The 24,142-nt window shown below is 40.6% G+C and overlaps 3 protein-coding genes across 9 annotated transcripts in view; 1 reads left to right on the top strand and 2 right to left on the bottom strand.

The window, feature by feature from the left end:
- Positions 1-652: 652 nt before the first annotated feature.
- Positions 653-5,794, bottom strand: fkbp6 (FKBP prolyl isomerase 6). Of its 2 annotated transcripts, none has more exons than XM_034900630.1 (9): positions 5,522-5,794; positions 5,126-5,243; positions 4,942-5,031; positions 4,658-4,884; positions 3,812-3,931; positions 3,493-3,690; positions 3,026-3,135; positions 2,842-2,928; positions 653-961 (listed from the first exon to the last, which is right to left on the bottom strand). In XM_034900630.1, exons 1-8 carry the CDS (start codon positions 5,594-5,596, stop codon positions 2,856-2,858), a joined length of 1,011 nt encoding a protein of 336 aa, XP_034756521.1. In that variant the 5' UTR covers positions 5,597-5,794; the 3' UTR covers positions 653-961; positions 2,842-2,855. The 2 variants fall into 2 exon arrangements, with proteins under 2 accessions (XP_034756521.1, XP_034756522.1); XM_034900631.1 differs by having other exon boundaries at positions 4,658-4,860.
- Positions 5,795-8,691: 2,897 nt separating this feature from the next.
- Positions 8,692-16,153, bottom strand: tmem244 (transmembrane protein 244). Of its 5 annotated transcripts, none has more exons than XM_034900688.1 (6): positions 16,131-16,153; positions 12,321-12,406; positions 12,138-12,214; positions 10,078-10,203; positions 9,674-9,718; positions 8,692-9,437 (listed from the first exon to the last, which is right to left on the bottom strand). In XM_034900688.1, the coding sequence occupies exons 1-6, from the start codon at positions 16,134-16,136 to the stop codon at positions 9,340-9,342; spliced, it is 438 nt and encodes a 145-aa protein (XP_034756579.1). In that variant the 5' UTR covers positions 16,137-16,153; the 3' UTR covers positions 8,692-9,339. The 5 variants fall into 5 exon arrangements, with proteins under 5 accessions (XP_034756579.1, XP_034756576.1, XP_034756578.1 ...); XM_034900685.1 differs by lacking the exon at positions 16,131-16,153 and adding an exon at positions 15,627-15,788; XM_034900687.1 differs by lacking the exon at positions 16,131-16,153 and adding an exon at positions 13,183-13,579.
- A 4,167-nt stretch (positions 16,154-20,320) lies between these two features.
- The window catches only part of tmem200a (transmembrane protein 200A), a 20,723-nt gene continuing 16,901 nt past the window's right edge, over positions 20,321-24,142 (top strand). For both annotated transcript variants that reach the window (XR_004660485.1, XM_034900682.1), the window contains exon 1: positions 20,321-21,011. The gene's annotated coding sequence lies outside the window, so the exon portion shown is untranslated. The remainder of the gene's footprint in view (positions 21,012-24,142) is intronic.

Genomic DNA, 24,142 nt, shown 5'->3' with positions numbered 1-24,142 from the left:
CTCTCTTACTCTTCAATCCGTTGCACTGAGCCTGCTCACGCAACAGCAGCATGTTTTGGTGCATGTGATGAGGGCAGTTAATAAGGGCAGTGAAAAAATAGCATCAGACTGTCAAAAAGGCAAGGGGTAGGGCAAGGTTGACGGCCACCAACTGTTGCTCTGGAAAACTCACAGTGGAGCGTGGGCCCTGGCCAAGTCAAGAATATCTTTAAGCAGTCCGTTCATACCAGACACCTTCACTTTTCAGATTTTAATGGTCAAATGCCTTACATATTAGCCGGTTTTTAAAGTATTTGTTGTTGCCAAAGCTTGACTAATATCTTAACTTAACTTACTTTATTAAATGAGCAGGTTGCTGTTCTGGAGGCAGAGATTGATCAAGTCTGCCCCCTGGTGTTTTTGAGCACATACTACTAGTAGCCCTTCGAACAAAATGCAAATGATCTCCAAGTACTGTGTAACACTTTGCTCTGTTGTCTAGTTTTTGCTATGCTACAAGCCAAATCTCACAAGCAGCACAAAAAAGACATTACTGAATACTAAGTCAGCATTTTAAACGTATGAAGAAATTATCATAAAAAACATGCATTTTCCAATTGTTTGCAAAAAAAGACAAGATAGATTAGATGTGAAACACGTTTTTTATTTTTAGTTTTTATCATTATCACCCCAAAAGTGATCAAACCCCATGCAAATATTTAATACCCCAGCAAATGTTCTACCAGCCTTTAGGTACTCAGGTGAAAGCAACTTCTGCATATCCTCAACCAATAAAACAAAAATGTTGAGCTACGTTAATAAACATCTGAAGATATTCTACAGAACTATTTTAAAAGGAAATTAACATTGCATTTGTACAATATTCCTTTTCACAACATATGCAAAAACACAAAAAAGGTTGCTGAAGTGCAGTGCAGTGAAATGGGCTGTTGACCTGGAGGTTGGTTCTTTACACTATCATCTGCAACACAAACATGTTGTCAATGACATCAGTCTCTCTGAAAAGCTTAAACACCATGCAGTGTTTTTTTGCACCGTTAAATCAAGACAAGTTAACTGGGCAGTTGTCATCATAAAACAAATGTAATGTTGGCCCTAAAAAACTATTGGTCTAATGATATTTCAACTAGGGCTGGGCAATATGTCGATATTATATCGATATATGAGGCTAGATATCGTAACGTTGCAATTTTGGATATTGTAATATCCTGACATGACCCAAGTGTTGTCTTTTCCTGGTTTTAAAGGCTGCATTACAGTAGAGTGATGTACTATTATTAGATACTACTACTATTAGATGTAGAAGTTGCCTTTACCCACAGAACAGTGATTATTTATAAAACAAATCTAAATGTGTGCACATTTTGTGAAAGCACAAGTTATCAACCTTACAATATTGCAATATTTCACTGTGCAATTAGATAATTAATAATCTACTCAAATACATACAGTGGGGCTCAAAAGTCTGGGCACCCCAAGTAAAAAATGTTTAATAATGTGCATAAAGAAGCCAAGAAAAGATGGAAAAATCTCTAAAAGGCATCAAATGACAGATTAGACATTTGTGTTATATCACACAAAAAGTTAGATTTTATTTCCATCATTTACACTTTCAAAATAACAGAAAACAAAAAAATGGCGTCTGCAAAAGTTTGGGCACCCTTCAGAGTTTATAGCATTGATTTTCTCCGTGTCGTCCAGCTCTAATTTCAACTGTGTGCCTTTTGCTAAGAATCATGGGAGCTGTAGTGTGGAATGTAGGCAAAAGTAATTGTTGTGTCTAGGTTAAATATTTTATGAATATATATTTGTTTTGCTGAGTTGTGCATTGTTTTTATCTTCCTGCCTTGTAAAGCGGCTTTGAGTTCATGGAAGGCACTATATAAATTCAATTTATTATTATTATTATTATTATTATTATTATTATTGACGACCTAACCAGTCCCTCCAAGATTTTGCAGCCTTTTTTGAGATTGTTGCGGCCCAAAATGCCAGATTTCTTTTGAAAAGTTCTTTGAAAATAAAAAAACAAAACTTCTTTTGGGGAGAATGAAACTACTCTAGGCTGAGTTTTCCTAGGACCTCAGGATGCTGCAAATGTTGGTATATTATGAAAATGGCTGGTGGATTTAAGACAACACCAAACAAATTATTGAATGAACCAAATTTGAACATGTCTGTCAGTGGCTTGGTGATCTTTAAATTGTTAATTAATTTCCTATCCTGGGCTGAGACACACATTCATACGGTTTGATAAAGGAGTTATTGGACTTTAACTTACCATTGCACTTATAATAACGAGCACAGTTTTCCTCAATTTAGGTCACCCTGTACGTCTCATCTCTGGTTATTTGTGTGTGTGTGTAAGTGGCGGGGGGAACTTAGTAGCCCTGCCCGCTGCAGAGAACCAACAGGACTGAAACAAAAGCAGCTTTCAGTGGCTTCAGAGTGGAAAATCGTTACAGCGTACATTGATGTTAATACGTAGAGAAGTTGGCAGGATGGTCTGACAGGTTTAGTCTTTTTCTGTACATTTTGTTGGTAAATGTGAGATGCTCAATTCACACACGCCTCGTTAAACAAGGAAATGAATATGGCCACGTACGTGCAACGTTAACCCGTTCTTACTCCTGCTTGGTCATTGGCTCTCAGAGTCACATACTGATACAAAGTCTGACAAGTGGGACTGCTGAAATTGGTTTACGTTGGGGAAAACCGATTATTGGTCAAATTTGCGAGTCGCACCAAAGTCAGGGTGATTGGTTGAATTTGCGTGAATTGGCGCGATTGCGACATTGCAAAATCCTGGAGGGACTGCCTAACAGGTAGAGGATTTCTTACCTTCTTTGTCATCTTTACTTGCCCCTTAAGTCTCTGAACATCTTGGAGTACAAGTCTTTTTGTTTGTCCAAGCTGTCTTTATAGCATCTGAAACATGGAATCAAGTCAGGGGTAGCATCGTCATTTTAAACTAACGAACAACTGAGCCGTACTTCCTGAATGTGTCAACAACAGTTCATCTTACATTGCCACTTTCCTCAGTAGGTTGTTAATGTCACAGTCAAAGGGCTTCTTTGCTTGAGCAGTTATGAGGCAACCCTGGGCGCTCTCGTACTCATGCAGCTCCAGATATGCCTGACAGAGATGACATCAGTCTGAATAATGGAATTGTTATCTAGAGAGTATGTAATTAACAACATAGGTGAAGGACAGGCTGCACATGGATCCCTAGTGGCATTTGTGGCTCACACAGTGTTTAAAGTAAAAAAAACATGTTTTACTAAAAAATAGTAGTTCTTCATGCAACATAATTCTCCAAGGATTGAACATCTACTGCATCTGGTCGTGCCTGTGCCGTCACCATCCCTACCATCCCCATTTATAACCTTCCTAGTGACTTCAAAACATTTAAAATTAGACACAAGACCTCCAAAAGCTTGTGAGGCTTTTTATCTGATGACTGGGGACACAAAACGAAAAGCGCCATCTGACCTGACCACAGCGGAAAAGAGCCTTTGTGTTGGCAGAGTCTATCTCCAAGGCTTTGTTGCCATATTTCAGGGCTTTGTGAGGGCAGTCCAGACGGAGCTCCGTGAGAGAAAGGTTCAGATAGAGAGGAAGCAGTGCTGTCTTGATCCCCTCCACCTCTGCACCGCTCTGTGTTTCCCTGTTCCCCAGCAACTTTGTTGCCTGGTGGCCAAGCATAGAACCCATTACAAAATACACTTTCATTTTTACTAGTAGAGTAAAATGAAGGCAACAAATACCTGTAACTAGAGCGTGGTTTATTTATGCACTTTTCAAGAACTACCTGTTTATAGCGATCTTTGGCGTTGTCATAACGGCTCTGCTTGAAACAACGGTTGCCAAAGCTGCGTAGTGTGTTGACAACCTCGAAGAGTGTGGACAGAGGAACTGTGTTCTGATCCTCCTGAAGACAGGTAACAGAAAGTAAAAAGCAATGCAAAGGACATTTTTCTACGTCCTGTCTTGTTTGGGCTATTAAAAAAATGTATGAAAAAAAAAAGAAATAAATATACGCCAAAGTGTCAAGGTTTATAATCAATAGGAAGACTGCATGTGCATAGTCTATATCGACGACGATTCATGTAGGGGATTGCTCCGGAAAATCTTCCAGATGTCCCTCATTTTCGGCCGGATGCCCCTCACCTTTCGCTTTCCTTGTGTTGGCACTCTAAACTCTGGTCAATTTATGAGGACTATGGTTAACAGCTCCTCAGATCTCTGCAGGGTAAATCCAGACAGCAAGCTAGACTATCTGTCCAATCTGAGTTTTCATTTGCTCGACTAAAACAACGTTTCTTTATGAGGCTATTTTGCAGAGGCACCGTTATTGTGTCCGGCCTAAGACAACTGTGACTGGTTTAATGATATGCCAATAACCCAGAGCATATTTTTTCTCCCATCCTAGAGTGCTGTGTGGACTAGCCAGACTAGCATGTACGTAAGTGCACTAATGGGAATGTATGCATATAAGTGGATGAGATAAGTGGATGAAACTATAATTCAATCTCCTTCAAGTAGCATGCCATAAGGAGGCATTCGCTGTCAATTGGAAGAACAATGTCTTATGTCATTTCTGACCTGTCAGTATTCTCAGACTGTGACAACAACAGGACACCTGAAGCCTTCCTACCGGACTCATTGCGATGAAGTCGTCCACTTGTCCTGAGTCGAGGAAATCGAGGATCTGAACCTCATACAGAACCACTGCAGCAGCGGGAATTAACGGAGGACAACCCATGTCCCCATATGCATACTGGGGCTGTAAGAGGAAACGGGAGAACTCTCCTTTCTTCATGGTCAACAGACCAAGCTCTAGTCCAGCCAGCGTCACATCTGTTTGTATGATCATTTCAAAAACTGTGATTTTTTTATAAAGAGAGAACTTCTATTGAATCTGCACTAAGAATCACTGACCTCTCCCTAACTTCATCATTTGGGGGTACTTGCGGTGTGTGGTGGTTTCAAAAGGCAGGTCGGAATATTCCAGGAAACCAGAATAATGGACTATGGAGGAAGGAGAATGAAGATTGGTAACAGTAGGACAACATCTTTTGGCAAACTGTGCTTTGTTTTTTTTAACAATTTCACTTGTAAATACTCAATACTGAAGCATTTTGGGGCACAGGTGGCCCCTCTCCGGGTTGGACAACTTCTTTCAGGATCCCTTCATCTCCCAAGACATCATTCATCTGCTGGCGAAGCTGATCAAATGGACTCTACAAGTGGCAAGAAGTTAGACTTCAATCTACTGAACGGCTTTGAAATATATATATATATATATATATATATATATATATATATATATATATATATATATATATATATATATATATCGTGAATTTGTGAAAATGTATTTTATGTGGCTTTAACATAAACGTCACCACTTAGCAAGCTAGTCAGTCAACAGTCTTTGCAGCTAACGTTAGCTAGCACTTTGTTAGCTAACGCTAGCTAATTAGCTAGCCAGGCTAACCCTTTCAACGCGTTAACTTACCGGAGTGCTCCGCCCCAGTCGCTCTTCAGCGCCTATTAACCTCCGGAGACTGGAGACTAACCCGTTTCCTGACATTTAGGTGGTAGGTAAGTTACTGCGAGCCTTAAGCAGCTGTTTTTAACAGTAGCTAAACAAGTGGCTTAACTAAGACTAAAAGTAATGTATTACTTTGTTTTGGCGCTTAGGTTTGCGGTCTCTCAATAAAGCAATAGGCGCGGCCCGCAGGAAGGCGGGGTTAGGCCAACAAAACCGACTCAACTGTGGGCAGCACAGGTCAAGCAGCATGCGTCAAGTTTTCTGACTACTGCTGCAATTCCCTTAAATCGATCATGTTTTATTTGAATACAAATCACCCACTATATAAAAAGATATAGGCCTACCTTATATAATGTCCCAAAACAGTACTTTCTGTGATCTCCAGATTCTCTTTCCCTTCTGTGGCTTTAGGAGAGTGGAGACGACGGACAGGGCTAGGATTCTGTCTTTGTCACACATGTAGGGGCACTTTAGCCAGGGCTCTTAGTTGGAGGGGAGAGCCGGTTGAAATACTTTTTATTAAACGTAATTTACAAAGCGGTCGTATTGCACTGAAAGCTAATATTTTGTCACTAGCAACCTACACGTGTCATCTGTCAAATACAGTTGCATTTTCAGCTTTGAACAATACCAGAGCTGCCAACTTTTCCCCAAACCTTGGAGTGAGATTTGATTTGGGGTCCCTGCCTGGTGTAGGGACCAGGGACCCAAAGTTAAATTAATGTTGAGGGATTAGCTAAGACCACTGAAATTCTAAAGAATGAGAACCACTGTTTTGCATACATTCTAATCCTTTAACCTTTGTGCCAAGGCTCAGTCATGTTTGGCCCTCATCCTCTGTGCCCCACTTACAGTATTTACTTTTTGAGGAAAATCAACACTTTGTTCATTTTATAAAACATTAAATTAATTATTTACAGTTACATTTAGAGATGCACCGATGTTAGAGAAGCACAATAGTGGCCCAACGTTGCAGTATCGTATATGTATAGTATATAAAGTATATATATATATTTATATATATAGTATATAGTATAGCTCAGATGTGTTTACCAGATTTCTGCTCATGTTTACAACTTTATACACATTCAAAATATAAATCCTCCCATTTCTGTTGTCCGAGATTTGGAGAGTTGTAATATAGTCTGCTGTGCATGTTATTGCTCCGCTGCTATGGTGGATCTCACTTTGACCGTCTGACAGACACCGAGGCCCATTTGGGTCTCTGGTCTCTGACAGAGTTTGTACGAGGAGGCTGTACGCTGCGCATTATCGGAGGACTACACGGATGCAACGCGTCCCTGCCCCCAGCAGAGCGAGTCCACCAACCGCGCTGCTCACCTCTACTGTTACAGAGCGAGCTAGGGGACACGAAGCGACGGACGGGTCTGTAATACTCAGAGCTCGTACCTGAAGCCGGGGAAATGCAACTGGGATGGCTCGTACAAAAAATGTTTTCAGTTTGCGACAACTCGAAACTTCCACAGACAGGGAGCGCTCTTGAACCAGTCTCTGAAAGCACAACTAATCGATCACGAGTGGCTCAATAGATAGATATACAGATAAACTCATCTTTCAGAAATTTGACCGACCGGGTTGACACTTCAGCGTGAGAAATCGGGGACGTGGCGTGTGAGCGTGTGAAACCAGTCAAATGCGTGTGTCTCACGGCCAATGCGTGAGAGTTGGCAGCCCTGCAATACTGTTCAGGAGTTATTACAGCAAAAGTGGGACGTGCGTGATGTTTCATATGTCCCTCCTGGACGGGGACGAATGAAACAGCATGGGGGGTACGAATGAAACATACAGTTTAGCCATATAAACTTCCTACAACTTTAATATTTAACTATATCATGAATGGGACTTCTAAAAGCTGTTATTTTAGATATATTGTTGCAGGATTATACCTCTCTGTGAATGTCGTCAATATATTGCCGTCATCGTGAAGCGTGTATTAAGTGAAATATCATGCACTGTGGATGATTCTGCGATTATTATAGCTAGAACAGTACGTTTTTCCATTTATATCATGTTTATATTGTGATGTCGTTTCACTCGGTTTTTAACGTGGGATAGACCACTGCACATCCAAATAACGCGCAGTCTCCATAGGATAACATGGGAAAACTCGATCCCTCCACCTCGTGGGCCCAAATATATTTTCATCTTTCTAAAACTGCTGTTCCATGTCTCACCTCAATAAATTATTGTAAACACAGATTGTGCATTTACTTATAAAATGTAATTATAAAATTCAAGGTTGAAACAGTCTGAGTTAACCGCACCGATACACAGCCTGTTTTCTCATGTAAACAGCATGCAATATGAAAGTCTGGGGTTGTGGATACCACTAAATGGTCTACTGAATATGCATGTAGTTGAATTTTTAAATTAATTAATAATCGAAAAAATGTGTTTATCGGCTGTAACTCCGTGATAAAAGGAAAACACAGGAAGATATCTGGCTGATAAGGAGGTTAACATTCTCTATGTTTTCACCTAAGGAAGTCTTGTGAGTTGGTTTGGGTCCCTCACGCTTAAAAACAAGAACAGGCGGCAATATTCAGTTAATGTATGTGGCAAGATTTCTCACAACCCTCTGACTGACTTAATCTCTGCATATGATACAAGGTCCCTCAAGAAGGCCCAATCAGTCCTGGCCAACACTAGTCCCCCCCTGAACAGCTGCTTCATCTGCCGTCTCAGTCTGCCTAAATGCAGGACAAACAGACACAAAAACTCTTTTTTTTTTGCCCCCCGGGGAATAATAAAGACTCCTTGAACCTTGAATCATTGCACATGGAGAAAACTGGAATGTTTCATCCTTCCTGCGTTTTCATCGTCCCGGCTCTCTACATAATGTTATCACAACCAAACAAACATAATTTTAAATAAGAAGTATTTAATGTCAATCCAGTTTTAACTCATTTTTACAACCAGCACACAGGTAATACATGTCTTCATTAGACTATGCAAGCCCACTATAGGCTACACTACAAATCTTGGATATGACACAAATTAGACTAATTACATCAGTAGAAAAACTGCTGATTTAACTCACCGTTGGGAAAAATATCAGGCAATGGATATGTTTGAACTTGGTCATATTTAGAATCTGTAAATGCAGTTTCTTCTTTTCAAAATGTTATATGTGTGATCTCCTCTATTAGATTTAGCTTATTGTGTGAAGTTTGTAAAGAAACAATACCAGATTAAAGCTGTAGCAATGAAAAGGCCCTTGCACATGCTTGTGTTCTAAAATGTTTTCGTGATGTGAAAATTCACACACAAAATCCAAGAGGGCTGACTTCCTGGTCAAGCAAAAATAATTTAAAAAACAACAAAAAACTTAAAATGTTCCTAAAGATGAGAGCAATGCTTCAACCAAATTTCTTTTGGTGGAACGTTACAATTTTCAGGAGTTTTCTATCATCCAAAGCCCTTCACAAATGGGAATGTGTGATGTCTGTGTGATGTCTGGCACGTTCATTCTTAGGCCCTTACACTATTTAAACAGAACATGCTGTAAAAAAAGACAATGTTGTTCCATTTGTACATGGAGGTATATGACTATTAGCTAATGCTCGTGAAATTGGTTTGTAGAGAAAGTGTTTCTTGTTGTTGCATTATAAAATAAACACAGTCTCGATAAACATACTGTAGTTGCTCGTATCGATGCAACATGAACCTAGCGATGCAGTTTTTGAAAAGTAAACCCACTGGGATGTATCCAGCCTGAGATTAACCAGTAAGCCAGTTAAAAGCTTTCCTCGTTATGTTCATTAGAAGTTCTGTAGTTCAGCTGGATAGACAAAGTTGCTTCTGAAGAGTTTATAGGCCATGAGCTGTCCTCCAAATATCATCATCACCAGGCCTGAACCTGCACCGAGAGGGATTAAATAAAGTAGAAAAAGAGATCAATGAGAGTAAAGTTTAGTTGGCCAGTAGCTGACCTTAAAAAGCCTGGATCCGAAGGGACGTGAAGTGAGTTATAGTGAGTGTGGGAACAAGCAAACAGATAAGGATAAGGATTTTTTTCCTCCTATAGGAGACGACAAAGGCTTATTTTATCTTATACATGGAGGGAGAGAGAGAAGAAGAAAGTAGGAATCTTACCCAGAGCTATCCACCATTGCTCAGCTGAAGGGAAGTCTGACATTACTGCAGAAACACGGAAACAGTGTGTTAAAAAGCTACCTGTACACATTCACTTTATTTACAAGTGAAAGACAGAAAAATGGGGCAAGTTAAGGATGTTTTTCTTTAAGTGCGAATTTTGAGCATTTATTATAGTTTAATTTGTTTTCTTTATTTTTATTTCAATCAAATGGCTGTCAGAAATGTATGTTGATCCTTTAAATTCTAAAACACAATGAATAGTGCATGTCTATGTGTGCCTCTCTGAACGACAGCCACTATACCCGGTTACATAACCAGGCTTCCAATCCTATTAGCTGTTCTGCCCTATTGATCTACTTTCTGTGTATCTGTGTGTTTTTGAGTTGTGTTTTTGTGTTTACCTGCAACAGTCATCGCAACATGCAACAGTGTGACAGTTATGGCGTAATCCCAAACCCACTCCTCTACAATCCAGGCGAATACCAGCCCTCCCAAAACGTAGGTCACTTCTGTGGAAATTACACCAACTGGAGGGAGGAACAGAGAAAACAACACATGAACACATTGCACTTAGCTTGTATTCCGCCTTATCTGTTTCTTCTCTAGTATGCTTTACAATCATTGATTCAGTTGTCATAGCATATCACATCCACCATTTTTACTCGTCATAGTAGGAAAGGCATGGCTTTTACCAATGAACAGGATGCATTAAAGATGGCTCTGTTCTATTCAACTGTCCCAGTGAGCCTTGACAGTGAGAAAGTGAGCCAGCGGGCAAAATACTGGGACCCTTAAACTGAAGCCAAAAAAAAAAAAATCTTCATCAGTAAAACTACACACTTACAATTATCAAATGTAATATTAGTCATGATGCAACTGAATGGCCCTCATTATATAATAATCCATATTGTACAATTGGATTAAATGTAAATGTAAATGTGCTGTATTTATATAGCGCTTTTCCAGTCTTAACAACTGCTCAAAGCGCTTTTACATCTACAGGAAACATTCACCATTCACACACATTCATACACTGTGGCCGGGGCTGCCGTACAAGGTGCCACTTGCTCATCAGATAAGCATTCACACACATTCACACTCGGATGCGCAGCACCGGGGGCAACTCGGGGTTTAGTGTCTTGCCCAAGGACACTTCGACAATGACTGCAGGGGCGGGGATCGAACCACCAACCTTCCGATTACACAGCCGCCCCATTATTATTATTACTGATGGACTAATGTGTTACCAGCTTTTTCATGTGGTTGCTGGTAGAGAGGGAGCTACTATTACTTTAATGTACAACAGTGCTTATCTCTTAAACATGTCACATAGATTGTTTGTAAAACTAGTAAATACAATTGTCAAATTAATATAGTGTAGAGAAAATTACAAGAACTGCCTCTGAATTGTGAAAGTAGTAAAGAACGTGTAACCAAAAGACAAATTGATTTTCAACACATACATAAGAGAAAAGGTACATACAAAGCTCTCAACATCATAAAAATAATTAGGCTAAATTACTTAGTTGCCTTTAGGCTGCTTTTTAATATGGTTGATGCTAATGGATGGTCTGGAGGGATGGAGAAGGCATGACCCGCCTCTGATTGGGGGGTGATGATGGCGCAGTGGTGTGGGAGACCTGGGTTCATTTCCCGCTGTAATACATCAACCGATGTGTCTGAGCAGGGCACTTAACCCATAGTTGCTCCAGACTACTCCAGACCAGGCGTGCAACCTCTGACATATGTAGCAATTGTAAGTTGCTTTGGTCATCAGCTAAAAAACATGTGATGTAACGATTGGCTAGTGCTTTCGTCAGTTAGATTTAGTCGAGAGGAGTGAGATTGGTTAAGTTCAGGGTAAGAATATAAGGTTGTGGGCAGAGCTCAATGGAAGCTTCTTATTATCCATTCATGAATAGAGGTGACACTCTGCACACTCAGCTGATACTCTGGGAGAGAGATATGTTGTAAATGTTTCGCCGACGCTCAGCCGTCAGTTGATGGGGAGTTTAAGGAACGGCGTACCATCCCGGTACAAATGCAAATTAAGGATCACATCCTTGTGGGTTATGGTTTGCATTATTGTACCTTGTTATATTTAACATAAGTAGTTGTGAAATTGTTCCAGTAATGTACAACCCCCCTCCTTTAAAAATAAAACACAGTAACATTACCTCATGGCACATTTTAACTTACCTACTTTTTATTTTATTTTTAAATATACACAAGTCTTTTTACTTGAGTAAAGTTGAGTAACAGTACTATTCCTTGAGTATAGTATTCTAGTACTCTTTGCATCAACAATTCAACATCTGTAGATATAAGCCTACATTGAACCGGCCCTAACCTCACTCCTGGATGTACAAGAATAAAGTAGCATAACATCAACATACTCAAGTAAACAACAAGTACCTACTTGGGTAAATGTACTTAGTTACATTCCACAAATACTACTCACCGAGGTATTTGGGGTTCTGCCATGACGGTTGTGCTGTGTAGTCAAATGGAGTCAACAAGCTGTTGATCTCATGAACCCTAGCGACACACCAGAAGATGAAACAGATACAATGCACAAACTATAAGTGGTGAAAAAAATTCAGCTTCAACTCTTATTATTTTTATTTTGTTTGTTTGTGTGTACCTGAGCAGTGCGATGCAGAGACTGACCACGATGTAGTAGAGCGAGTAGAAGCACACCATGCACATCAACAGATTCTGCAGGACAACCTGAGGAGACGAAGAGAGAAAGAGAAGATGAGAAAAAATTATTAATAACGGCCTGTGGGTTTGAGGATTTTAATTTTACATGAAACCTGCAGTTTTTGAAAGAAGCAACTGTAAGAGTGAGGAAGAGACCGTGTTTTATCTGTAATTTAAGTTACTGATATTGAAAAGTCCTAATAGCCTAATAGTAATATGTATTTACTGCATCTTCCTGCCACCACGTTTACATAATCATTTCATTTTTCCTTCATTTGGCTGCTGAAAAAATCTGAGATTACAACCTTGGCAGAGTTAAAACACCAAAATCAATTACATATATAACAGCCATAAATGGAGTGGACAGAATTCTACGCCGTTGGACTTTTGAGACATCTTCCATCGACCAGCCGCGTATATTTACTTTAAATAAACAAGGTAATAACCGAGAAAACAAGACTTTAAATACCAAGAGAAACATAAACCCTCTGACTAGAAAGCGGTGAATTTGAAGATATTTACTGGAAAGACGTTATTTATTCATCATTATTTTATGCATTGGGTGTCTTCCAAAGTTAACAAAAAATCCCTGTTCTTCTCTTCTATTTCCACTTCTCTTCTCTTTCCCTCATGAACCAGAAAACTATCGCTGATGACAGTTGTTAGCAGCAGACAGCCGTTGCTTGCCTGCTGAAGTCTCCTTTCATAGATCATAGATTAACTGCAGCCTGTACAGGACATGTGTAAACTTTTTCCCTCACAGCTGACATTTGGGCTTGTCAAACACAGATGTAAGTAATTACATTAATAATGGGCTGCATTCCAGTCAGGTGTGCCGATGCCAAGGCCCTGCATGTCGGCTCACTGGCACGCGTTAATTGGATAGAGTCATTGTTAATTTTATTAGTTACACCTGTGCTTTTCCTACTGTGCCAAGTCAAACGTTTGCTGTGACCACAGATTACATGAATTACCTTAAATACACTGTCTAAATCAGCAGTAAACTTGTTGCTTGTCTTTATTGTGATACATCTTGACTATAAAGGCTGCGACTAACAATCTTTTTCTTTAATCCGTCAATTACGTTTGTCATAATTATTGAGTAATCCTTCACTCTATATAATGTTAGAAAATCGTGAAATACGCCTATGACAATTTTCCAAAGTGCAACATAATGTCTTATATAAGCTTGTATTTTTGTTTAGTGCAAATTAGCAGATGTTAGCATGCTAACACACTATACTAAGATGGTGAACATTGCGAACACAATGATGCTAAACGTCAGCATGTTAACATTGTCATTGGGAGAATGTTAGCATGGTGACGTTAGCGTTTAGCCCAAAACGCCACTGTGCCTTAGCACGGCTTCTTGTTGTTTGATAAATGACTTAAAAAAGAAATCAACTAATCGTTCCAGAGCTCTAATGACTTCAACAATTAAACGAGAGGATATCTGTTGGCATGACATTGTCATTAGACCAGCAGTGGCCTCCATGCAGTATGCATACTAGGAGAACATTGTAGTGAATGACGCTATCACTTATCTGCTGCACTTGGCTCATTCTCACCTGGGTAAGGCAGGTGCTACAGTGGGGATCAAGTTCTTAGATTTCTCCAGGGCCATGCAGGTAAACACTCCACTTGTGTCCTGGATAACGGATAACCTGGTCAGCAGGCCTCGGTTTGTTAAGAGGAACTGCGTGCCGCGAGATGTGATGAAAAATACAGGGGCCCCTGAGGGCCCTGCCCCCTCCCCATTACTGTTGACTTTGTTGGGTGGTGCAGATTAAACCGTCTGAAGCTGACGATAAGCAAGACAGAGGAGCTAATGGTGGAGTTCCACAGGACAAAGCCTCTGACCCCTGTATCCATCCAGGGTGAGGATGTCAAGGAGGTTCACTCCTATAAATACCTGGTGAGAGTGGGCAATAGATGGGGGTGGGCTGGGAACACAGGGGCCCTCTATAAGAAGGGCCAGAGTCGGCTCTCCTTACTGCGGGGGCTCAGGAGACTTCAAAGCAACAAGATGCTGCAGATGTTCCACCAGTCTGTGCTGCTGTGTGCTGGGCTGGAGTGTGAGATGCTAACAAGCACAGACCCAGGAGATCAGTCCTCCTCGCTGTAACAGTCTGGCCATCCGTGGACTGGGAGGGTGCCGAGGTCTAACTGGACTAACAAACTGGACTTGATAATTACATTTTTCATAACATCTGGCAAAATGAAATACATCTTTGTAAATCATAAAATACTTAACTATGTAATACAATACATAAAATCATCTTTTTTTGTTCTACCATTGTTTATCTATATACTTTTTTGTGGACATGTATGATGCTAAGGTGCATTAACTGTCTCAGTTTCATTCCTCCTGTACTTTCTTTTTGCTTCCACCTCTAGGCCTTTATTTGACAGCACAGCTCAGACTTGAAAGTTGAGAAAGAGGGGGATTGACATGCAGCGAAGGGCTGCAGCTCAGAATTGAACCAGTGGCCATTGCAGCTTGGACAAAGACTCTGTACATGGGCCGCATGCTCTACCAGGTGAGCTACCCAGGCGCCCTTTCTACCTCATTTTCTCCAGGTTATATTTTATATTGAAAATGAACAGCAGTGAGAAGTGGAAGGGAAGAAAAGCAGCATTTACAAATATTTGTAAAATTCCAATCTGTATCTTGAGGATGTAAATATAAACTACGCATTTAAAAAACAACTAGCCTTCCCTTTATTTTATTACGGCCTACCTGAACCACATTGACTCTATTCTCGCCCTGTTCTGACAGCCATGAGGATCCCATGAGGGTTTGACTTGAGGCAGGAAAGTAGTTGAGCTCATGCTAATACCCTTAGAGATCGCTAAACACCGGCCAGCCTGGTTTGTTTCTCATCTTCAGACTAGACTGCATTTCAAAAAAAGAAAAAAAGAAGAAAAAAAAGGACTTCTCTAGAAACCAGCTTTGAGACCCTTAAATCTTGTTTTGGCTGAATACTCAAAAGCATTCTTGAAAAAGTCAACAGTCAAATTGTGACATTAAGCCCTCATAAACTACTCAGTTAAAAGTTGATTATGAGTTTAATGATGATGACAACATTCAAATGACTGGAATACAAATCCAATTAATAAAAAACAGGCAGTACACTTGATTAAGAGTACCAATTTGCTCTGTTAGACATGTAAACATGTCGCTGTGCACCGAGACCTTTCATACAGTCATTTCTATTCTAGCTCACTCATCATACAGTCCCCTTACCAAGGTGTCACTAGGTGGAGTCTTGAGGTGGAAGGGTCCATGGCGTTTTATGAGTGTGAATCCAAAACAACGACAGCAGTTGACCAACAACATGAATGGCTGCTGGTCTAAATGAGAGAATGTGGACTACGTATGTGTTTGTGTTTGACAGAGCATGTTGGGTAGGAGGAGGGAGGATTGGATTAGAAGAAATGGGATTACTACTTAGAAGTCTGAGCACATCCCCAAAAGGGATTAAGGTGAACATACTCTAATGTGGCTGTGCACACATTTACATGTATGCCAAAAGAAGGAAGTTGGTTTTCAGGCTAAATACTTCAGGAAGTGCTACTGACACAGATTTATCTGGGGACTACAGTACAAGTATTAGCTATTTTATTGTACGTACTTTCAGGTGCATTCCTCATGCCTCCAGTGTGTCCTTCAACTTTTTTTCATTTCCCTTCCAATTAAACATGCCCTTTACATGCATTTTGAAGGTGTGACTGGATGAAGCTTGCATACCCCCATCTTGATCTGTGATTCATCCTGGAAGTCCAGCTTTTGAGTACTCTGCAACAAAACACCAAAAGACAGCCACGATTACAATCATGTCTGGCAGTTTTTAGTATGAACTCTAGGTGGCAGCATAGCCTCGTACCCACAGGGAGGATGTAATCCACAAAGGAAGAACCTACACAAGAACAAGACATGACAATAATAATAAGAGGCACATACACAGCACTGGCAGCAACAGATAAGATGCTTCCTGATGCACCACTCGTATGTATGGATTTCTGATAATGGCATCATAAATGATTCTCCTCCAATATTTATTTAACTTTGAAATCTTGAATGAAAACAGACCAGAGAGGGAGATGTGTTCCTCCATTATCTGCTCATAAAAAGTCAGATAAGAAAGTATAGAGGGTGGAAATGATGGGGTGAAGGAGAAAGCGATGGAGGCAGAGGTTAATGTAGAAATGACGACAGCTCCACATCCCCGTCTCCCTCCAGAAATAGCTAAAGAAACTACAATTCAACTGTTCAGCGTCACAGCCTGCGTATGTCTGTGTCTGCGGTAAAGCACATGCACGTGCACCTTTGTGTGAGAGTGAGAGAGGGGTTGGCTTGGCTGCCACGGTAACCTGCATCATTGTAACCATAGTGATGGAGAGCATGGAGAGGGGTGGGGGTGGAGTTTAGCAACTATTTATCCCCTGTGTGTGTGTGTGTGTGTGTGTGTGTGTGTGTGTGTGTGTGTGTGTGTGTGTGTGTGTGTGTGTGTGTGTGTGTGTGTGTGTGTGTGTGTGTGTGTGTGTGTGTTTGCTTACAGAAAAATAATCACACATATCTCTCTTTTTATTATCCTGCGATGTTTTTCACTTTTTTAGCATTACAGTGTCGTTCCTTGCACTGTGTAACTGCAGTAATGAAGACAGACAATCACAAATCAGCTGGGATTACATTTCAACATTCACTTTCTTTCTGAGAATTAAATGAGAAGATGGATCAAAACTTCATTACCTGCATGCTAAATATGAAGCTATTGCAAGCGGGTGATTATTTTAGCATAACATAAAGACTAGAAACAGCTAGCTGGGCTCTGTCCAACAGAATTGGTCCCAGAGAAGGAATATTCAGGCACATAATGATGACGTTCATAAAGCCCCAACATCAGGTCAGTGCTCTAAAACACATGATCGCCATCTCCCTGTTCCCAGCAGTGGCTGAAATAACAAGAACACAGGGAAGTTTGAAGCTTTAAAGCATTGCAGATGGATTTCAAGGCACTTATGAATTATTAAGCCCAAACTAAACCTCAGCCAGGCCTTTTTCTAGGAGTCCGTTTTATTTTTTTAATATCAGATGAAACAGTTGTAGCACATTAATATATCAGAATGGAGCATGATATGAGTATGAAAAATGGCACTAATGAAGAGAATACAACAGTGTCCTCCTTTATTTGAAGGAAGTGTTTACACCACAATCGGTGTCATATCCACAGCAGCAGAGAAATGACACACTCAGATTGAATTCTTTGGAAATCAATTCAACACAGAGAGGGGGAGAGATGCTTATAAGAATACTGAGGTTCATTAACCTGCGTGTCAATGTGTGTTGTACCATTCAGAGAGTGTGTGTGTGTGCGTGTGTGTGTGTGTGTGTGCATGCATGTGTGTGCGCGCATGTGCGTGTGTTTGATACATCATAATTCCTTCCAGATATACAAAAACAGGCAACAACTGCATTAACTAGGAGGAAAGTGAGGAAGACGTTTGAATGACAAGTGGTATTAAGAAAGAAAGAATGAATGAAAAAAGAAAAATAATTTTCACAATGATCTAGAGACATCCCTTTGGCTTTCAGGGATTCTCTGATTGCACCACTGTTAGGAATCCTGGAGTCATCTCTGATCAGGACATGTCCTTTAACTCTAACATAAAGCAAATTTCAAGGATTGCCTTTTTTCACCTACGTAATATTGCAAAAATCAGAAAATATCCTGTCTAAAAATGATGCAGAAAAACTAGTCCATGGATTTGTTACTTCTAGGCTAGATTACTGCAATTCTTGCACTGAGCACCTCTAAAATTGACCTGAATATAGTTAGGGAGTGAGGAGTCGCAGCGTCTGCCTAACCCGGCCCACCTGCTTCTCGTCATAGTTGTCAGATTTATCTATCATATAATCAATAATATGATAAAATGTCCCAGACATGCCTGTCACTAACTTAGCTCTGGGGAGTCATTCCCCAGAGTCCTTATGTTCACCCCCCCCCCCCCCCCCCCCCCGCATGATTCCTCGGATCAGGGAGGCTCCAAAATCATGGTAGCAGCTGTCGCCATGGTCCCGCTACACGTTCTGCGATGCCGTGTTACATCCTGCCACGATCAGCTGTGCCCAGCTACGTCCTGCTGTGCCTTGTAATGCGGCACAGTGCCCTGCTATGCCATGAACTACTACAAAGAACTACTACAAACTACTATTTTTTGTGACTGTTATTGCCACTCTTCATTTTAACCCTGTCAGACACCACCTACCAAGAGCCTGGGTCTGTCCCAGGTTTCTCCCTAAAAGGGAGTTTTTCCTCGCCACTGTCGTGTGTTATTGCTTTTTATAAACTATTTTCTGACATTTCGTCAAACAAAAATGAATCGGAAGCGATGATAATCGCTTGTTGCCGCACTAAACCCTTTCGTCTACATGTTCCTCCCTTTCCAGCCAATTAGCCAATCACTGAGCCTGATAAAAACCTTGCATGTCCTCTGTTGGCTTTCACCAATCATACTTTGATCCATTGAGATAGAAAAATGCTCAAGAGGACCAATTATGTCCTCTCCTCCACTGTACTCTATTTCCTCACATTACCACTTCCTATCCTCCACCTCCACTATTTCCTCCTCTCCGCCTTTTTTCCCAAAATCCTTTTCTTCTCAGTTACAATTTCCCTTTAATTATGTAGCAGCAGACCGCTGTCCACAGCTGCTTACAATAAGTATAACTCAAAAAAATCAACACATTTTCTAAATCTCACACTCCCAAGTGGGCTCGTAAACAATAAACGCAGCAGTCAACAATGTAGGGCTTTGTTTTTCCTCTCTTTCTCCCACACTCTCTCCACGTCTCTGCTGTTTCTCTCTGCCCCTCTACAGCATGTTTTCATTTCAATCTATTATGGAATGTAAATACAGCAACTGACTAACCACTGCACCATGGATACGACTTCAACATGATAACAAGAGCAAAAGAAAAAACACTAAGTGGGAATGCTTGAGGACTCCAAAGCTTTATTTGTAGTGTGTGTGGTGCAGAGTTAAGGTTGGGGCGGCATGCGTGTCATTGTCAGGTTTAAGTTGGAAATATGTCCCCCGAGGACCACCGTCCTCATGATTTGTGAACAAAAGTGTGTCCACATCTGCAGCTGTACAAATCTGGCCTGGGTCTTTTATTTCTCGCCAACTTAATCTCTGCCATGTGAACAAAATAAACGTCTTTCTGTCACACACACACATTCACACACATGCTATTGTGTATCTGGCCAAAGCGTCTGTCTTACATTCTCTTCACTTCGCCCCAGTTGGTGTATTTTTAAATTAAATCAACTCCAGCATGTAGATACAGAAAATAGCATGCATGCCAACATCTGCAAAAAAAATGTCTGCTCTCTCTTTCTTTCGTGTTTGTGGAGACGGAAAAGTTGAACAAAATAAAACGCTGCTCTGTGTTTTTTGATAACTCCTAACCTCTGGGCATTTGAGCTGCATCTCACATGAACACTTGCCAGTATTACAGCTATGGAACACTAAAACATTTTTTTTTTCTTTTTCTTTTTGCTTTGTTGCTGCAGGAATGTTGTATTTCCTAAGTTTCGCATGCTGATACGTGTACATAATCCTTCTGCGTCCACATATGCATTTAACACCACAGGCTGATGCATTTCTCTTCTTCCAGAGCATCCCTTCTCCCTCTGTCTTTCCTCCTAACCATTCATCCCCTTATCATCTGCGCCCTGCACATGCAAGAAAAGCATGGCACAGAACCCTGTTTTCCTCCTAAGCATTTATATCTTCCCAGCGCGCATCCAAACCACTCACCCCCATCTCTCACACACACTCTCTCTCTCTGCCTGTCTCTCTCTCACACACACACACACACACACTCTCTCTCTCACTCTCTCTCTCTCTCTCACACACACACACACACACACACACACATGCGCGCGCTCGTTCCAGTGAAAGCCTCTCACATTCCCACATGCGCTTTGGAGGAATTGGATGGAGCTTCCGCGTCTCTCCGACTCAGAGGAATAAAAATACGCTTTACTCTGCGTTCAACGTTTTTCTTTCAGACGGAACAACCTGATTTCGATCATTTCAACAAGAGAATTGTAAATATTTTTCTTTTCTTTTGACGTTAACTCGAGTTTTTGGATGCGACTATCGGGAGAGAGTTTTACGCCCAGGAGGGACTTCACATCAGCGGCTTTTGCAGTCTTTTTCCCACTCTATGAAACAAGGAATATTTTCCGCGGGGAAATTACAACCTGAGCGTTTACGTCTTTAAACAGGCGGAATGTTTTAACGGATTTCCCTCGAGTCGTAACAAGGAGCGCCCTCATTGTGCTGAGCGCACGTCGTCTCCGTATGGCGGACACCGTGCACCGCGGTAAATAAAGTCAACAACATAAGACACTTTAAAAGCTCGCAAACCCAATTGAACTGTGCTGCTGTTCCCGAGCCCTGCACGGGAGCTGAACTGCCTCATGTCATTTGAATTTTTGACGGCATGGCATTTCAGTGGAAGTTGCTTTCAGATGGCTTTTTACTTTCCCCCAGGTTATAGCCTATACCCTTTCCCTGCCTAATGGCACAGTGACAGTGAAACACTCGGATCTTTGCAAAGGTAAGACCTGAGCTGTGTTTGAAGTCTCCAACTCTAAAACAATCCAAGTTGACATATACAGTCTATCTTTTTTTATTCCCATCCATATTTAATTACGTTTTGTTCAATATTTAAAGAAAAAGGAAATTTAACATGAGACATCAGCACCTGACAGGCTGATAACCATAGTGGCTACATCAATGTGCCATCTACTGTTATTAATGTTTCAACTTTTATATGTTAAATCCAGTTTATTGTAGGCCGTGTGTTTGTGTGTGTGTGTGTGTGTGTGTGTGTGTGTGTGTGTGTGCGCTTTATTGATTTATTGGGGAGGGTATACAACAATCTGTTCATTGTGGAATCATTGAGATGAACACTATAATCTTTGTAGTCTAACAAGGCATTATGTTAATATTCATTCTTTCAAAGATGGGTCAAAGTGATTTTCAATCTTCAGTCATAACCCAAAACATAGTGTCTTTTTTTCTGCAAAAAAGTTTAAAAAATCTTAAAAGGACATACTTCTCTCTCATGGAAAAATACAGGAATTTATGGGCACAAGATGTCTCTTACTTTATTATAAAGTCTATGTAGTAGGGCTGCACGGTATTTTGTTTCATCGTCTACATCGTGATGTGCGCATGCGCGATAGTCACATCGCAGGGCGTTGCGAGAAAAGTTAACTTTCACGTTCACCTTTAAGATGAATTTTACCGTTCGATGGGTAGTGAGGCTACAGTAGTCAGTGTTTTATGTTTGCTGCAAATATGAACTAAGTCACGTGATTAATACGTTAATGCTTAGAAAGCTGCAACCAGCCAGGCTAAAGCTAATGTAATAATGTAATGTAATAACAAGGGGTCCATGCGTCCCAACTAACGTTACGGTTTGGAGCCGCGACGCTGGAAACCTAAGAATCTACAGCAGTCGGTGTCTGATCTAACGTCATTTCCACTGATTTAATTGTTCTTGGATACACAGTTTGTTGCTAGTGCGCGTGACATGCAGGTCTGATCAATTTATCAAACTAACAAGCTGACCCCGCTAGACGACCACAACCTGAAATACAGAGGAAGCATCATGCATGCATTATTAATGTCATACACTTTAACCTGGATTGATATTATTATATGAATACAATGGTGTCATAGTCAACCAGCATATTTCTACCTAATTTCCCTCCAAAATCACTTCAGAAGAGTAGTCACAGCGCTTACTTGCTTTGGTGTATGTAAAGCATTAAAGTTCAAAGAATGGTTCACATTAGAAAAGATGCTTTTTCACTTTAATCTTCTATGTAGATGAACTCCCCTAAAAAATCACTGCATAGTCGAGAATGATTTATTATTTTCAAATAGAGCTATTTCTGTCATCTTGTAAAAATTACATGAATTTTTCACATCGCAATATATATTGCAGGGGAAAAAAAACAGTTTTTTCCAATATCGTACAGGCCTACTATATAGTTATCACACCTTCTTATTATACATTCATGCATCACACTTGTGTTCTTTCATTTTGGACAATGATTGGCTTCCAGTTGTGATGTCACAAAATCCTGCTTGTACTCAGCAGTACGCTGGGCACAGAGAAACATAATGACTGTAAAAACAGCCTTCTGGTCTCATTTAAGGTTACAGACGTTCAGATGTTTGTCCGATCGTCCTGCACCGTGTTGCTGGGTATGCTTGTTTATCGTTTTCTGGCTAAACATTGAAAGTATCCTTAGAGACATCTCTGTCTGTTTAGCTTTAACCCTGAGACAGCCCTGGATGTTAAGTAAGTGCCAGTGTGGAACTTCAATAGACTGTGTCATGTTTCTGCACAACCATGTTAGAATGAGCTTCATTGGCTTTCAACACGTTTGGGAATTGGGATTCTGATAGTGAAACAAGTCATTTTGTGGGGGTTGTAATGCTCAGAAAAAGTATCCACTGATTTACAAAAGTCTCTTTTGCCATGTGAGTCTATGGGAAAAAGTTTTGGGGGAATACAGGGCATCACATAACGGGTAGTCTATATCCACTATGTTCCACTTCCGGGATTGCTCCGGTGCCGCCAGAAATTAAGCCAGATTGCACTCTTTCTGGACAGATGTCCGGTACCTTCCGCTTTCTTTGTGTTGGACTTTTAAACTCTGGTGGACTTAAGAGGACTATGGTTAACTGCTCCTCAGATCTCTGCAGGGTAAATCCAGACAGCTAGCTAGACTATCTGTCCAATCTGAGTTTTCTGTTGCACGACTAAAACAACCCTTGAACGTACACATGTTCCATAAAAAATAATTCCTTCCCAAGGCTATTTTGCGGCCGAACCCTGACTCTGCCCGGTTCTTAACTCCGCCCAAGACGATTGTGATTGGTTTAAAGAAATGCCATTAAACCGCAGCATGTTTTTCTGGCAAAGCAAGACTACATAATGGGCAGGGAGTTGCAAGTCCATTGTTTGGCCACTCTGTTCAATTTGCTTCAAAGTCCGGAGCTAAGTCCCTTTTGTGGGGGGGAAAGATTATCAGCAACGTTTGATTGAATGTAACAAGGTATTACAATAAATCTAATTGCATCAGTATGTTTTTTAACTGTCACAGGAGTGAGTAAAAGCATTACGGCACAATTTGGTCCCTTGGAGTTTTTTGGACAACAGTGACATCACTTACTGAAAATTGCCTAGCTCCCTTAAGGTTAGGTCTAGAGGATTGAAACATTATAGAGGTGTTGTTGACAAGATAGAAAAAGTATGTGTGGTGTTTAACAGAGTGGCATCAAACATCTTTTATTATTAAAATATTACTTGTAAAAGATGGGGACTAAAAAAACAGTTTTTAACCATGTTTAAACTGATGTAGTGTAGGTTGTGTTTTGATCACTTTTTTCAGAAATTAGTAGGATTTAAGTTTCAAATGCAGCCTAATGCATGCATTTTGGCGTTGCAGTTCTTCTGTTATACATTTTTCCATTCAGGTATTGCAACTAGACAAAAAAAGAAAAGAAAGAAGTTGCATATAATCATCAGTATCTGTGTAACCCTCTGCACATAATGTACATGGCTCTGCACAGTGGAGGTCAAACAAGACAACCTGTTACGGTGGGGGGTGAGGTGAGGACCCAAAAGCAACAGGCAGCAGGCCGGAGGGAGCTTCACTAAAGCGTTTA

This window comes from Etheostoma cragini, chromosome 18 (genome assembly GCF_013103735.1).
Source record: "Etheostoma cragini isolate CJK2018 chromosome 18, CSU_Ecrag_1.0, whole genome shotgun sequence".
Classification (NCBI taxonomy): Eukaryota; Metazoa; Chordata; class Actinopteri; order Perciformes; family Percidae; genus Etheostoma; species Etheostoma cragini.
This window is presented reverse-complemented; position numbering and strand designations above follow the sequence as displayed.

Coding starts and splice junctions, on each gene's coding strand:
- fkbp6 (XM_034900630.1), bottom strand. CDS start 5,596: ATGTCAGGAAACGGGTTAGTCTCCAGTCTCCGGAGGTTAATAGGCGCT. Junction 5,032..5,125: donor CCAAAATGCTTCAGTATTGA/GTATTTACAAGT, acceptor CTTCCTCCATAG/TCCATTATTCTGGTTTCCTG. Junction 2,929..3,025: donor CTACTGAGGAAAGTGGCAAT/GTAAGATGAACT, acceptor TCCATGTTTCAG/ATGCTATAAAGACAGCTTGG.
- tmem244 (XM_034900685.1), bottom strand. CDS start 15,719: ATGTTGTTGGTCAACTGCTGTCGTTGTTTTGGATTCACACTCATAAAA. Junction 9,719..10,077: donor TGTTGCGATGACTGTTGCAG/GTAAACACAAAA, acceptor GTGTTTCTGCAG/TAATGTCAGACTTCCCTTCA. Junction 9,438..9,673: donor GCAATGGTGGATAGCTCTGG/GTAAGATTCCTA, acceptor CTCTCGGTGCAG/GTTCAGGCCTGGTGATGATG.